General features: G+C 34.0%; 1 protein-coding gene across 5 annotated transcripts in view; it reads right to left on the bottom strand.

The window, feature by feature from the left end:
- Positions 1-15,594, bottom strand: part of EPHA7 (EPH receptor A7) — a 164,375-nt gene that overhangs the window by 90,354 nt on the left and 58,427 nt on the right. For all 5 annotated transcript variants that reach the window (XM_079939997.1, XM_079939996.1, XM_079939995.1 and 2 more), the window contains exons 4-5: positions 15,065-15,220; positions 13,908-14,243 (exon numbers count right to left, since the gene is read on the bottom strand). In XM_079939997.1, the coding sequence (XP_079796123.1) occupies positions 13,908-14,243; positions 15,065-15,220 (492 nt within the window). The remainder of the gene's footprint in view (positions 1-13,907; positions 14,244-15,064; positions 15,221-15,594) is intronic.

The following is a 15,594-nucleotide window of genomic DNA, read 5'->3' on the forward strand; positions in this document are numbered from 1 at the left end:
AACTCTGTAATTGCAGGTGTGGAATTCACTCTTGCTGGTCTATCCTCATCATGATACCATAAGACAAAAAGGTAGATTGTAATGCAACCTATTAGAAACAGAAGCCAACAGAAAAACTATTAGGATCATAGTTACAAACAAAAGGTCAGCTAGACTGGAACCAGTTGGCTGGCAGCTTTCAGAAGAGAATATCATCCTATGTTCATACTGTAATAGGGATGCAACCATAAAAGAACAAGTGATGAATTAATAAACTGACTAGCCCTCAGGGTGCAATTCTATAGATGAAAGGCTTGCTGGGGTAATCAAACAGAGTTATAAATTAGATAAACTGAATGGCATAAGACGTATTTTACATCATCATTATATAAAGTCTTCCTGGATGTGTTGTTAATTCTTTACTGTCAATACATTTATTTACAATCTAAGAACAATTTAAAAACTGTTTTATAACAACATCAGGGTAATTTCAGTTACCTAGAGGGATATTACATCTAATTTCTATGTTGAGTTCTTTCAGGTATGTTTATTACACACCTAACAGAAGACAGATGAAGCAAAATGTCCAGTTAAATGATAGTTATTGGAAAATATGGTTTTACATGTTACTCATTTGTTTAACTAATGAACACATCTTGCTTTTACTGACCTGTATAAAGAAAACGCATAATAGTTTTCTTGTCTACAAAAACAAACTTAATGCTGAACAAGAAAACCATGTCATCTAGTAGACTGCATATGAAATTCACAAAAACAACCAATCACTGTCTCAGAAAAAATAAAAAACAGCATAAAAGTTGAAAGATTTTTGGTGTATGAAAATCTTTAAATAATAATGTAAATATTGATTTACTATTAAAACCCCGCAAATAATTATGTAGCTTTCATAGGCAAAGACACAATAAGATTTTAGATATGTAAATTTGATACACAGGGCCTGTTTTTGTTTGAAGTGCTATAGATGAACATATAAAAACACATCTGTCAGAGAATTATCTGTTTATAGCTCTCCATTCCTAAAGGTTACTGATTAAAATTGAAGACAGGCATGGTAAACATCCAATGCATTTTATCAGGAGACACTGTTCTTTATGTTCCCTGCAGGTTCCAGTTAGTAACTTAATCCCAGCCAAACTATAAAGTAAACTGTTCATGATTTGTCAGATTAGCTGATGCTTGTCCAGAAAAATTGTCTGAAAAAAGAGTCACCAGGACACTATAATTAAGATCCATTCATCCATTTCATCTCTGGATTGAAGAAAATAATGAAACATCAAAGTAGTCAGACAGCAGTCTAAAGGAGGTCAGTTAGTATCTTTTCAAACATAACACCAGTATTTAATGCAGACTTACAAATCATAATAATTCCCAAGGTTTGGTGAAATAGCATCATGGCTTTCTGTTTGTTGTTTATGCAATTTTTAAAGATAAAGGAAATGTGACTCAAAATAAAAGGTGAAGGCTTAGTATTATCATACAGAAAAATAGCAAGAATAAAGCTTCCAAACTTTTAGGTAGTTCTACATTTTTATAGATGAACACGTGATATGGAGCATAATTTAAAATGTCTGAGGAAAGCAAAGAAACTACGGAGAAAAAGAACTAAGAAAACAAAAAGCATAACATAAAATGTAACTATATCTATACCTATATATACTTTATTTTATATGAAGAAAATATATATTAGTATAATAATTAAGCAACATTTTATATTAAGAATGATAAATGCATAGTTTATCTTAACAGAATTAACATCTTTTCTCTTATGACCTCTATTTCTGAGATTATCGAGTTCTTAACAATGAAATTTATGTGAGGCCAAATCTGGGTTCTTAGTGATGTCAGGGATGTGTGAAAACAGGATGAGATGTCAAAACAAGGAGAAAACAAGGTTACAATAATGTATTAGAAAAGAACAAAGGCAGTCTTTTTTTCAAACAAAATTCAGACTCATCATCTATCTTAGAGTCTTTTTTTTTATTTTTGCGGTACGTGAGCCTCTCACTGCTGTGGCCTCTCCCGTTGCGGAGCACAGGCTCCGCGGCATGTGGGATCTTCCCGAACCAGGGCACGAACCTGTGTCCCCTGCAGCGGCAGGCGGACTCTCAACCACTGCGCCACTAGGGAAACCCCTATCTTAGAGTCTTTACCAGTCTGATAAATGTTGTATGAAATCAGCATAAAAAGTAATTACATTTCAATTCAGCCAACACCGAGCACTTACGCCCCATATGTCATATTGTGAGGCTTTGTTTTGAACCATGACAAATATGATCATGACATTCTCTGCCCCAAGTTGTCTATCAAAATTGTCTCATGGCTTGAAACTGTTAAATCCAATGGACTTTCTTCTGTCTCCATTCTATTGACCTCCTGTGACATTTGATTCTATGTTCAGCTGACTCAGGAAATTTTCCTTCTTTGGTTACTGTGACAGCCCTCCCATCCAAATGGTCCGGGTACTCCTTTTTGATTTTTGTCATGTGCTTTGGATATTCTGCCAGTTCTCTCTCAAACTTTTAAATTCTAGCTCCACCTCCTCTTTCCCCCAAAAGGCTATTCATTAACTCGCCATCTATGGTTATGATTCCCAAACCTATAACTTTTAAGTCTCACCAACATCCTAAAATCCATTCATTTAGGAATGTATATATGCTCATAAAATGTATGAAGTTAAAACATACATATAGTTATAATTGTCCATATACATGTCTGTAGATACATCAGATCACATGTAACAGCCTAATGTAACCGGAGCTAAGGGTGTTGTGTTTAAGAGTATTAGCAACATTTGAATAAACTATACAATAGGGATATGGCTTAACCAGTATCCTCGCATTTGTTATCCTATAATACATGACTGCCATTATGAATGCTATGCTCAGTGTTCTTCATTTTTCTATATGCTGAGGTTATGATCAAATATTATTAAAATTTGGGACAATAATTATCTGATGTCAGCATGCTGTGGATAATTAAGAACTGTGTGCGTTAAAGTTACGCTAATTGTTTTTCACGGATCTTCTCTAGTCCTTGTGTCTTAAAATAAGGCAAGCAACCACAGGACTGCATGCACATCTCTGCCCCGTGCTTTGTCACAGAACATATATCATCCATTCTGCCTTCTCCCTGATTATTTTGTTAAGTTGCAGCAATTATCTCTCCCTTTGTGACTGACTCCTTTGTAAATGGAGTGCAGGAGATTTGGATAATTTTTCCGGGGTTTTTACTTCTTAATCCTTGTTTCTTGCTTACAATAGCATAAAGGGAACCAGAGTCATAAAACAGTTTGAACTGAAACAAGTAGCAATCAGGTTTTTGCAGTAGTAATTGACAGAGGTGAAAAGCAAGATCTTGATAGTGTTCTCTCCTTTACCCTATAACTTAGACCGGTTGGTTAAAACTGTTAATGATTCTCTTGGATCAATGTCTTTTCCTTGTAGCTCTAATTTACTGCATTGGTTGATTAGTACAGATGTTTTTGTGGATGGTTCTGCATCATTCCACCAGGTTGCTTGTCTGAATCAAATTTGCTTCAATTCATCACCAGTGAAGCAAGGAATAAAATAATCAACATTTACTCTCTCGTAACACTGGCACTGAAAACAGAGCTAAATGCTTGTCAATTTAAAAACTATCTCCTACCTGTCTCAAAGCTATGCCCCTCAGCTCATCCATGGCTTAAAATGATGTGTATAGTTGGGTGTAGCACAGTGTAGGAGATGGGACTGGGTGGGACCTATTTATGTAATTCAAATCCGTTTTTTTTTTAATTGAGGTATAATTGACATACAACATTATATTAGTTTCACTGAATGTTTATCATCAATATCATCATCATCATCACCACTACCAATTCACACTATATATACTCGTCTATACATGAATAATGTATGAAATTACCATCCATTGACTTTTCATTCTCCGAAATGCAGCTTATTGATTTCTTGCGCTTAAATGAAGTTTTTCTGAAACTGTGCCTGTCTTCATAATGCTATTCCTTTGGGACAATGGTTATGACAGTTTTCTCTATAAGAACTAAGCAAGCAACTCACAGATCAAAACCTTTTTGTACTGTGGAACACCACCAAGTAAATCAGGTAACCAGTTTTGGTCAACTAAGGATCAACCAAAAATCACTTCTTGATTCAATTCATATTGAAAATCTTTCACAAACGTGTTAGTTTGTATTCTTAGCAGAGTAATCTTACTATACTACATATATTTTGCTGTTTTATTATTTATGATTATGTAATACCTCCAGAAAAAGAGAATGGATTCAATATATATTGACCCAAGACTGTAACCTGAAAAAATTTTGCATATTTTACATCAGTCCATACTGTTAACTTGTTTTTTGTATCTTTTGCTCCCTAAAAGTAAAGAGCAGGTGGTCTGGTTAGTCACATTTCAGTTAAAACAGATTTTCTATATCTCACTTGAACAAACTTCTTGACTTTAAAAGTAAAGTAGCTATTTCTTTATAAATAATATTCTAGTGGCTATATTTTCAATTATCTATAATCTCTACAAACTGACAGTAGCAAAATGAAGGATCTCCTATTAAGGACAATGCATATATAATAAGAATTACTTTACATAATTCCATCACTATGGACTATTCCAGGATAATGATCCTAATGGGTAGTCATATTTTTTGAAGAGTCTCTTTAGAGGAAGCTTAAATTTAACAAGTTACAAATTTAAATATCCAAAACATAGAGTTATAAAATTTTTTTCACTAGAAAATCCTGAAACTGCAGTCACTTCTTAATCATGTAGAAATTGCTAGTTTAAAATTGCCAAGAATACGACAAACTTGCTCAAGCTTGAATATTCAGGGACAAAACTCATAACTTATTTTGTATTGAATGTTCTGCTACCATCAGTGTAGCACCTTCTACAATTTATGAGATAATGAATTGGCTCTGGTTTAAAAAACAGAATGTTTTTAATGTCAAAAGCAAAATATTACTATTGGTCTTTCTGGCACTTACTAATGCATTGCACTAAATAAATTTAGTACTTTCTGATGGAGCAAAATCACAGAAATGCATAAAATGCCTACAACTCCCACTCCTTGACCTATTCACAAAAACGTGTTCATGCCTTAGCTGTCTTCATGCATATGGAAAATAAATACTTTCCTTCAAAATAATAGGATGGAACTAAACTATCTCAGGGATGAGTATTTGTATTATTCTACTCAGGCTTCTATAATAAGATACCATAGGTTTGGTATTTAAAAAAAAACAAATTAGTTTTCTCACAGTTCTGGAAGCTGAAAGTCCCAGATCAAGGTCCAGTAGGGTTCAGGTTCTAATGAGGCCTCTCTTTGTGGCTTGTAGATAGCTACCTTCTGACTATGTACTCACTGACCTCTCCTCACTGCATGTGCATGGAGAGAGAGCCAGTTCTCTGGTGTCTTTTACTGTAAGGACACTAATCCTGTAGGATCAGGGCCCCAAACTTATGACCTCATTTAACCTTAACTACCTCATTTTAGTCCCTATCTTCAAATATAGTCACACTGAGGTTAAAGCTTCAACATAAAAATTTGGGGAAAGACACAGTTCAGTCCACAGCAGTATTATAACTGAGTTATTGCACAAATCAACTCCTTCTTCCCACTTAAATATCATTACCCACAAAACAGCAATTTTGAGATCAAAGAGTTTGAGAAAAGATTAAGATATATTGAAATGAAAACACAAGAGACTCTTAAAACGTACTAGATTTCTTTCAAACGTTAACAGAGTCTTTCCATTCAATAGTATGCAGATCAACTTGTCACCCTGACAACATAAGCATAGATAGTTCACTACAAATATTTATAAAATCAGAAAAGGGTGGATATGACAACTTACAAAGATACTGAGACTGAAGAACAAGAAGGAGGGATGAAGATGAAGGTGTGGGGTGAGAACACGGGTGCTTACAGGCATTTCCTTACATATATTTTAATCAAGAAAAATCATAGAAGAGCGATGTGCTATAGTCTTAAGCAGTTACAAAACTACACAAAGGAAAAAACTATTAAAATAAGCTATAAAAAGCTGGTGTCATGTGCTTAAAATAGTAGTCCAAAAAGAAAAAAATTAATTTGACCTTCTGCAGGTTTTCAAAATATGAAGAATTATAAAAGTTTTCAAAATTAAATGTGACTTGTATCTTAATATTTCATAATAAGATTATTTTAAGCTTTTTTTCTAAATCTCTACTTAAATATCAAGTTATGGACAAAAACTCAGTTTAAGATTTTAAGTATATCTATAGCTTTAAGAACAAATCACAAAATTTTTATACTTCAAATCATTATCTTATATATTCATTGCATAATTTAAATAAAATTATAATGCATTTGAATTTCACTAATCCTTTATGTATTAATCTTGATAATCTTAGAAAGTCTCTTTACATGACAATAAGCAATGAATTTATGAATTTAATTCAACAAGTTTACTAAGCATGTACCCTGGGCCCAATATGTTACAGAGGCTAGAGAATAAGACCAAAGATGCCACTGTTTCTTTACACTGTGAATTCTAACAGGGAAGACAAACATTTCACACATAATATGTGAAAAATATTATAAGGAAATGCATGAGTTACTTACTGTAAGATCAGATCACAAAAAGACATAATTTTCTCCCAAATTTTCATTTTGAATTTGGGATGTGAAGATACTGTGTAGGCATATGGGTCTTTACACGTCAAGTGATCAGCACATACTAAATAGTCAACAAGTAGTCACTAATACTTGTTATCAGTACTTATATCGCATGGTTGCATTTCCTATAATGAAAATTTTATTAAAATAGTATCCAAAAAAATCTTTTATATATATATATTTTAATTACTGATCACTGAAGAAAAACTGTAAATGGATCTACATGTATATTTTTAAATTAGTGGTGTCACAAAAATATTTTATAAAGAATTAAATTTCAGTAACATAGTCTAAAGCTCCTACTTGCAAAGCAAAGCATAAAATTTCTAAAATGTCATGCCCTCTGGTATAAATTAGCATGACTGAATTCTGCTATGCCATTCAGATACATCAGATTTATAAAATAACTAGAAACAGAAATGCATTTTTGAATGGTTTACTGTTAAAGGAATCACATTCAGTTGATTTTTCTGCTGCAGACTGCGTAAGTGTGTGTATGTATGTATGCATGTTTTAATAACATTGACACTATTTCCACACATTTTTTGTCATTGTTGGTTTTTTTTTGCATTTATATCTTGTTTCACCTTATGGCAATAGCTGCTTTTAATATTACTCAGTAAATGCTCTCAAACAAGAAAATATTATTTTCTTAACATTATGTTCCCTTAAAAAATTAAGAAATCTCAAAATATATAAACTTAAATGGAATTAATTGGTTTTTCTTAAAGGACACATAATTTGATGGCCTACTATTTAAAATCATTGAAAAGAGATGATCTGAGTTAACTTATGAGAAAAATCATCACAGTTGAGTCACATTAATAAATGTGGGTGAAGATATTTCAGACAAATACAGGAAATGACTTTTGGTATTGTCTCTTTTTTGTAGAATTTTGCTTATGTATAATGTTATATCATATAACTCTATGATTATATTTCATTTGGAACATTATGTAAACATCATAAATCTAAGTAAAGGGAATACTGAAAGCCAATCTTAATTTTGACAGAGAAATAAGATTTGAAATATGATTTCAAATATGATTTGAAAACATAAGGGAAATTAGTCCATTAAGATATGAAGGGATGTTTCTGAAGTTTCTTAAAGAAGGGTAATAAAATCATAGCCAGGAGGCAAATACTATAGTTACCAATGCTCCCTCTCAGAGATTATATGTGTTATTAATATCCTCGGGAAACAAAACTTCTTAGGAGGTCCCCTTTTCATTGAAGAGTAATTTATGACCAGACCATTAAATCAATCTGCAAATTCCCATGTAAAGGACTGTAGAGCTAAATTCTTTAAGATAGCAGTCCATGAGAAGATTACAGAGCATAATAATTCTGAGGTAAGGGGTATACTTGATTACAATAATTTGGGTCGCCACTTTATAACTTACCATGTGACACTGGTAAGTTTAAGCTTCAACTTTTTACCTGTAAATGGTATTAATACTTGTTTTACCAACTTTATAAATTTACTTCAAATTTTAATGATATAATATGTATATAAGTGCTGTATAAACCATTCATCCAAATACGACAAAATTGATGATGAGAAAAAGAAAATAGTTCTTTTTGAGAGAGATTCTATATGATATCTTTGTAGAGACATTAAGAAATTTTGCCTCAAAATGGCAACTTTGCTGATACTTTCTCATATTTTCAGAAAATGTTTTCTATATATCTGTTTTCCAGAGGAATCAAGGCTAAGCAGGAGAATTTTTTTTTTTAAAACAAACTGCTATATGGAATACATCAAATGTTCTGTGGAAGATACACAAAAGTTTAAGATGTAAACCAGGGTCAGTTACGTAACTTTTCTGTTCAAAAACATCCAGTTCCCACTATCTCCTCCCTCCATTAGAAAGTTCTTCTTTTCTAAAAGTAAACTTTCCCATTAGTTCTTCCCACAAATCTTTATTTATCCAGTTGCTACCACTTATTCTTTAAACACACTCTGAACTTTGCCCCTTGTATCCTTTGGCATGATTTAACTCTATGTAATGGATGTTATGATGGACGGTCCCCATTACCCTTGGTGAAGGAATGAAGAACATATTTGCTAGCCGCTGAGATAGCTGCGCAAAAGCAAACCTCAGTTCCCCGCTGCCCTTTAGAATTTCCTTGTCTGAAAAATGACACCTTCCTAGAGGAGCCTGCTAGAGGAGTCTGCAGCCAGTGTCTGTACGACAAAGAGGTAAAAAAGGCTGCCACTATCTCTTCAACTTGGGACAATCTGAAGGTCCCTTATGGGTGGAGAGCTTGTCATGGAGCTGGCCGAGAATCCCAATGAGACTGCATTATGGCTCAATTTCCCTTCTGCTCAGTCCTGCTCCTTTCCTTTCTCTTCAGATGGTGCTGATGCCAAGTACATGCCCTAACACAACTCCTGCAAGGAATCTGCATCAGTGTCTGCTTTCTAGGGAGCCCAATTTGGAAAATCATATCCTCTTTCAAGAGGTTCCAGTTTTCATCCTTAATTCCTTCCCAGTGCTTTCTACAGCATTGTAAGTCATGGATCCCATCAAAAATGATAGTATCTGTACACATATTACTCAGCTATCAATAATTTGCAGTCAACCCTGCACTGTGCAATGTATAGTTTGTACTGTATTATGATTGTCCATTTAATTATGGACATAAGATGGGCTCTTAGAGGTCTTCTGTCCCAGACCTCTCCGTTATTTAGGAGGACTACATGAGTCCACAGACATTAAGTGACTCAACTTGACACACTTTCCGTGTACCTGGTACATTTAAAAAGTACCAAAACTGTATTGTGTTCAATCACTTGTAACCCTTATCATTACTTCTATTATTATCATTGTTGTAGTACAATAACACACTTACAAAAACACTTTGTTTTTATTCTAACAAGTATAACAGGTATTAAGCTAAAAGCTCAGTTTTTTTTTTTTTTTTCACAATATGAGGAGTCAAGTAACATGATCCTATTTCAGGAGAAAATTCAAGTTAAAGAGGTGAAATAATTTGTCTAACACGAAGCTATCATGTCATCAAATATCAAATCCTATGCCTTTTCCATTCACGTCTGAGTGTTTTCACTCCCGTAAAATCATTTAACTTTTCTTGTGTGTGACTAGTTTCCTTACTGGAATTAATTACACGACATTAGGAACAGAGAAAGAACTGTGTTAGATGGTAAAGACAAAAACATAACATGATTACTGACCTGAAGAATAATGACTAAGTCTTTTAAGTCTGTTTGTTGGAAAGATCACATATTATAATTTTATATTATGTTTTCTAAAAAAGTTAAAAATTATCTAGTTGTCTAAATGATCCCACAGTGAATGAAGGTATTACAGACAGAGACAGTAATTTTAGGATGACTCGTTTTTACTAACTTTTCTGCAGCCCATTTTGGTGTGTTAATGCACTTGATCTGTGGAAGGAATGCAGTGGCAATGATTATGTTTTCATGGGACAGGTCCGCCTGAGGGCCTAGAATATGACTTACTTGTCCTCCTTCTGGCAAAACCATATCCATTCTAAAGCTCTAGATTGATTGGCATCTTTTCTGTGAGGACTCCCCTTTTTTCCACAGATGGAATGAATCATTCCTTCTTTGGGGTTCTGTATTTTGTTCCTAATTTTGTTCTATAGCATGCATCACATTATAGTCAAGTGTCCTATCATTAGTTGTATAAATTAATATATATCTGCTATAGTAACAGCTCCTCATAAGGATAGGACCATTCTTTGCCTTCCTATCTTCAGCATCCTGCACAGTGCTTAACATATACTACTCAGTACAGTTGGCTCGGTTAATGTTTTGAAAAGTAGAATTTAGTTACCTCTTCAGAACACTTGTGTAATTACCCGGAGCCTTCCACTGTAAGGAAGAATGAGGATCATAATGCCATAAATCAAATGCATGTGCTTTCCATCTTACATATATATATATATATATATATATATATATATATATATATATATATATATATATATTTAATATCTCCAATGTACCTAAGTTTGATCTGTGTGACTTCACCTTTAATAGGTCAATATCATTCCTAACAAAACAAAAACAAAAAGAATACATTCCAGCCAGCTTGTGTAGGTAATATGTTCCCGATAAGTAAATACGAAAACTATATAAATATGAATATCACGTATTAGGCTTCTCTATAAACATCTCATCTTAAAGCTAATTATTGGTTTAAATAAGAACCTCAGTCTTAAGATAACTTGTGATTAGATTAAAAAAATGAATTTCTCCCTCCTGCAATGTTATAACACATAATTGCCTCGATTATACACCCCACCCTGGACACATGGCAATAGGTAAAGATTTTAGTGTGTTTTGCCTTGACAGGTTCATAGTTACATAAAAAGAGGATTAATCAGCATTCATTACGCTACTCACTGCAATAACATTTTTATGACAATAAAAAGTTTTTAAGTTTTCTCCAATATCTCATTTAACAGGATAATGCAGGAAGATAGATACCATCTTATTTCCATCTTACTCATGTAGAACTTTTGCGGTCCACCCAACAGCACATACCTCATAAGTGGCAACAGGGGTTGGGGTACAGGTCCTTAAACACCAATAACCCTACTGCTACCCTGAGGAAAGGACAAGGGGGTCTTCAATGTACTTCCATTTCCACAAACACTGGTACGGGGGGGGTGGTCCTGAGCTCCAGACTCCAAACTTAATAGAAAAGGAACTACAAAGTACACACTACCTTTCAAACACTGCCTGATGATTTTCCATCCTTACCCTCTCTTCTTGCCCAGACACCTGCAGATTCTTTTTGTACTAGGCATCAGTGGATTGCTGATGAGCGATAACTGATAACTGACCAGAGATCCTTAAATTCATTATTGAAGTGACTGCAGCATAAACTAGGTGGGAGGTGATGCTGTTTGATTAACACAGAATGAGAATTTTAAGGATCATGGCAGGTTTCCACGGATAGTCATAAACATGGACAAAGTTTCAAATCATTCCCCCCTTAGAAAAAGCAAAAATATTGACGATGGGGTGGGGGGAATGGGTACAAATTTAACTGAACAATAGTCACTAACATATCCTAAATTTCCTCTGTTAAAAAATAAATTAAAACTTTAAAAATTACCACAGTTTGCTGCCTTATTAATGCTTTTCTTTTTGAAAGCAGAAAAAGCTGAGTGTAAATTCATGGGTTTTTAGTATTTGAGATGTAGTTGGGACCAGGCAATTGTGAATTAATATTTTAATATAAAAGTACAAACCTAGTTTGCTTTTTAACTTTATTATATTTATTCTTTTAAAAATGTTAATAGCTTTACTGAGGTATCATTTTCATACCATAAAATTTACTCATTTTAAGCACACAATTCAATAATTTTTGGTATATTTACATAGTTGTGTAATCATAGCAATCTAATTTTTGTACATTTAAATTACCTCCCCCCCAAAACCAAACAAACCTGGTTTGCTCTTAACCGGAAGAGAATCAAGGGGACAAAGCCATTTTACGCAACTACTATAAGATAGTTGATTCAGGAACTTATGGAATATCTATGACCTATTTAGGCTGTGTAGTATTAACCTGAACAATTAAACAATGGACATTTAAAGATGATGGAAACAGATCCCCAAAGTGGCCTACCTGGCAAACTCTATTTGTGGTATCAGTTCAGTATCTTTAGGTTGTATTAAAAAATAAATAAAAATATCCCTTCTTTTACTTCTTATCAGCAAGAATAAAGCAGTTATTCTAGCTCAGCAGACCTAAGAGTTTTTATTAATGCCTCCAAAGATAGCTCTAGTGTCATAATCATGAACCTAAAATGTTTCAAACCCACTCACTGTAACGTTACGATGACAAATTTCAATATAAAGCAAAACAAGTAAAAACATCTACTAACACCAGCATTATAAAAGAATGGCAAATGGTGTAAGGCTAAATAAAATGAATCAATCCAAATATCAGTTATGAGTTGCTTCCTTTTGTCCAGTGTTTGAAGATCTAAAAGTTTCTATGTGGCTTTACCTCCAGACTTCAGCTTTTACGTAAGAAATCTGATTTGCGATAGCCTTTTAAATAAACATCAAAATAAAACCTTTGGAATAGGAACCCACTAATCTGTTCAAAATGGTAAGCATGAGACTACATGCATAGGCTTCACTGTGCAGATATGATTTAAATAGGTAACATTTTATTAAAATTGGCATAGATAGGAAGAATAGATTAGTCTATGTCCAGGAATTTGGGATAATATTGACTGTTGACAGCTAGCCAAAGATCAAGAAGACCTTGTTATAAGCTTATTACGATGCTTACACAACTCAGTACTCCAGTGCAGGTCCAATTTTATTAATGACGATGACATAGCACTTGGCTACTCTGACTGCATAGCATCACCCTTCAGCAGCAAGAACTTTCAAAAGTTTGAAAAAGCCCTCCGTTTCTGGAACTTCCCCCAATAATAATATTTCTCTAAAGGTTTAGAAAGTCTCCAATTTTTGAAGCTTCCTTCCCAATTTATATTTTCCAAAACCTACTTACCACAGCAAAGAATGACCCAGCAGGGCATCTTAAATGCCAATAAGAAAATAAGCGAAAACTGCTTTTAGGCTAAGCTACCCAGTTCATAATCATCATGATTATTATATTTCTTAATTCATTTATTTTGAAAGCCTCATGAGATCTCTCAAGTACTTATTCCAATACTATAGACATCCATATGATCACAAATCTAGTGAGGAATGTAAAATTCCCTCATGCAAATTTTAAGGCAGACTTGCCATCTATTACAAATATAACATTTTATGTGGTAAAAAACTGGTTAACGCCATGTGAGACACTGAAGCCAACTCCTTCATTCCTGATTATCCTGTAGATTTTAATCATAAGCACGTAGCACACAAAAAGGTAAATAAAAAATGCAAGAAATATCCTACATCTTATTTTGTCCAATATTTTCCCTCTCCTCCCCTAGATCTTAATAGAGTTGGTCCTCTTAGAGCAGTCTTAATTGGTTTACAATTTATCCCCTTTTCTTTCTCCTGCCAGATCTCTGGAGGAGATGTTAATTAGTCTAGTAATGGTTTAACAGGCAACAGAAGAAATAGCAAAGAAAAGCTAAAGGTGTGAATAATCAACAAGCTGGAATAATCAAGTTCTGTAGAGCCAAGTTAACGAGATATTTAAGCGAGAGACCTCACTTATGTAGTCACATTTTTCACTTAGTCAAGACAAACACAGAAACATACCTGCTTGACCCGTGGTGACACTGACAGCCGCAAAGAGCCTCTGGGATCGACTTAAGTCAGAAACTCCATTTACAGCTTCAACTTCAAAAGTATAATTAGCGTGGGCCAGCAGGTCCATGACAGTGACGTAGTTATCCTCTAATCCAGTCTGCTGGGGCATGTAGCCAATGCTACTCCCACAGGGAACGCATTCGCCCTGCTCCCAGCTGCACCGCTTACACAGTATTCTGTAGGTCACATCGTTTCTTCCCCCATTGTCTGCAGGTGGACTCCATTCCAAGCTCACTGTGGTTTGGTTGATATTGAAAATGAGGTTCTGTGGGGCAGATGGAGGCCCTTTGGAAACCAAAAATAAGCAAATAAACAAAAATAGACAAAAAACAAACAAAAATGAACTAAAGGATCCACGTGGGGCATTAAGCTAGTGGCTCAATCACCATACAGAAAACTACTTGAAATGCTCTCTTGCACATAAACATTTCATTACCTTTCCTAGAGAAACTGAATAAAAGCCTTCTTGAATTCACTTGGCAAGAGGCCTTATTTATTTTCTATTTAATATGTCAAAATGAAAACAGGATAACAACTGTCTTTGTCATTTTGCCACGGTCTTTAGCTATTTTTCTTCCAAGCTATTAAAAAAGAACAGTTAATGCACTTAAAAAAACAGTTGTGCAGTTGTTTAAAAATACTTTGCCTTTTAACCGTATAACAGAGAATACATCCATTCATTCTTAATCTGCTCAAGAATGATTTATAGTAATGTCTGGAATTGGCTTTGGATTTGAGTCTCTCAAACATTCATTAACTGAAGCACCAAGATATAAGATTTGCCCTATTTAGTGATGGAAAATTTTAATTCAGAAACCATTACTTTCTAATAACATTTCACAGCCATGCAAGACTCAAATAACTTTTACATTTTATTTATTACTCCTATTGAATACATGTGTAAAATATGATTAAAATGCATTTTGATCTGGCAGACATGAAATTTACACTGATGATGATGTAAGATGTATCTCTTTTATATTATTGTTTAGCCTCATCAGTTTGTGGAATGTACTCATAAATTTCAGGCCTATTTCAATGATGTCACAATACTACAAACAAATGGAAGGGATTTGAAAGTCCTTATTTTACAATTATGAACTTACTTGTGCATGCCACATACGGTGGGTCAGATGGAGCCCTGTAATACCCATCATCACAGTCACACCTGGAGGAGCCCTCTTTATCCGAAAAACTGTGGGTTGGACAACGAGAGCATTGAAGATCTTGAGAGGAGGATTTGTAGAACCCACGGCCACAGGCTGGGAATGCAGAACAAAGTGAAAATAGAAACATGAGAACAAACAGACCTTCTTTAAATTTTAGTCATATTTAGCAAAGAATAAAATGTGAACTTTGGTTTCCAAATTTGCTATCACCAGACTCAACAGAAACCTAGATTCCAATAAGAAATTTCTAACATATTCTTTTTATATCTGTTGTCATGTTTCCTGGGAACTAATTATAAACCATAAGTCTCTAATTATATGAAAAAAGAAGGGAAAAACATGCCCTTTATGGTAAAATTCTGTTTAGTGTATATCAATAACCCAATTGTATAATACTGTATTTTAAAACAAAATAATAAAAACCAAATGATACAGCAAACTTGCACCTGTAGTTGGCATCAGTCCAA

The sequence above is a fragment of the Stenella coeruleoalba genome, assembly GCF_951394435.1.
Source record: "Stenella coeruleoalba genome assembly, chromosome: 12".
Classification (NCBI taxonomy): Eukaryota; Metazoa; Chordata; class Mammalia; order Artiodactyla; family Delphinidae; genus Stenella; species Stenella coeruleoalba.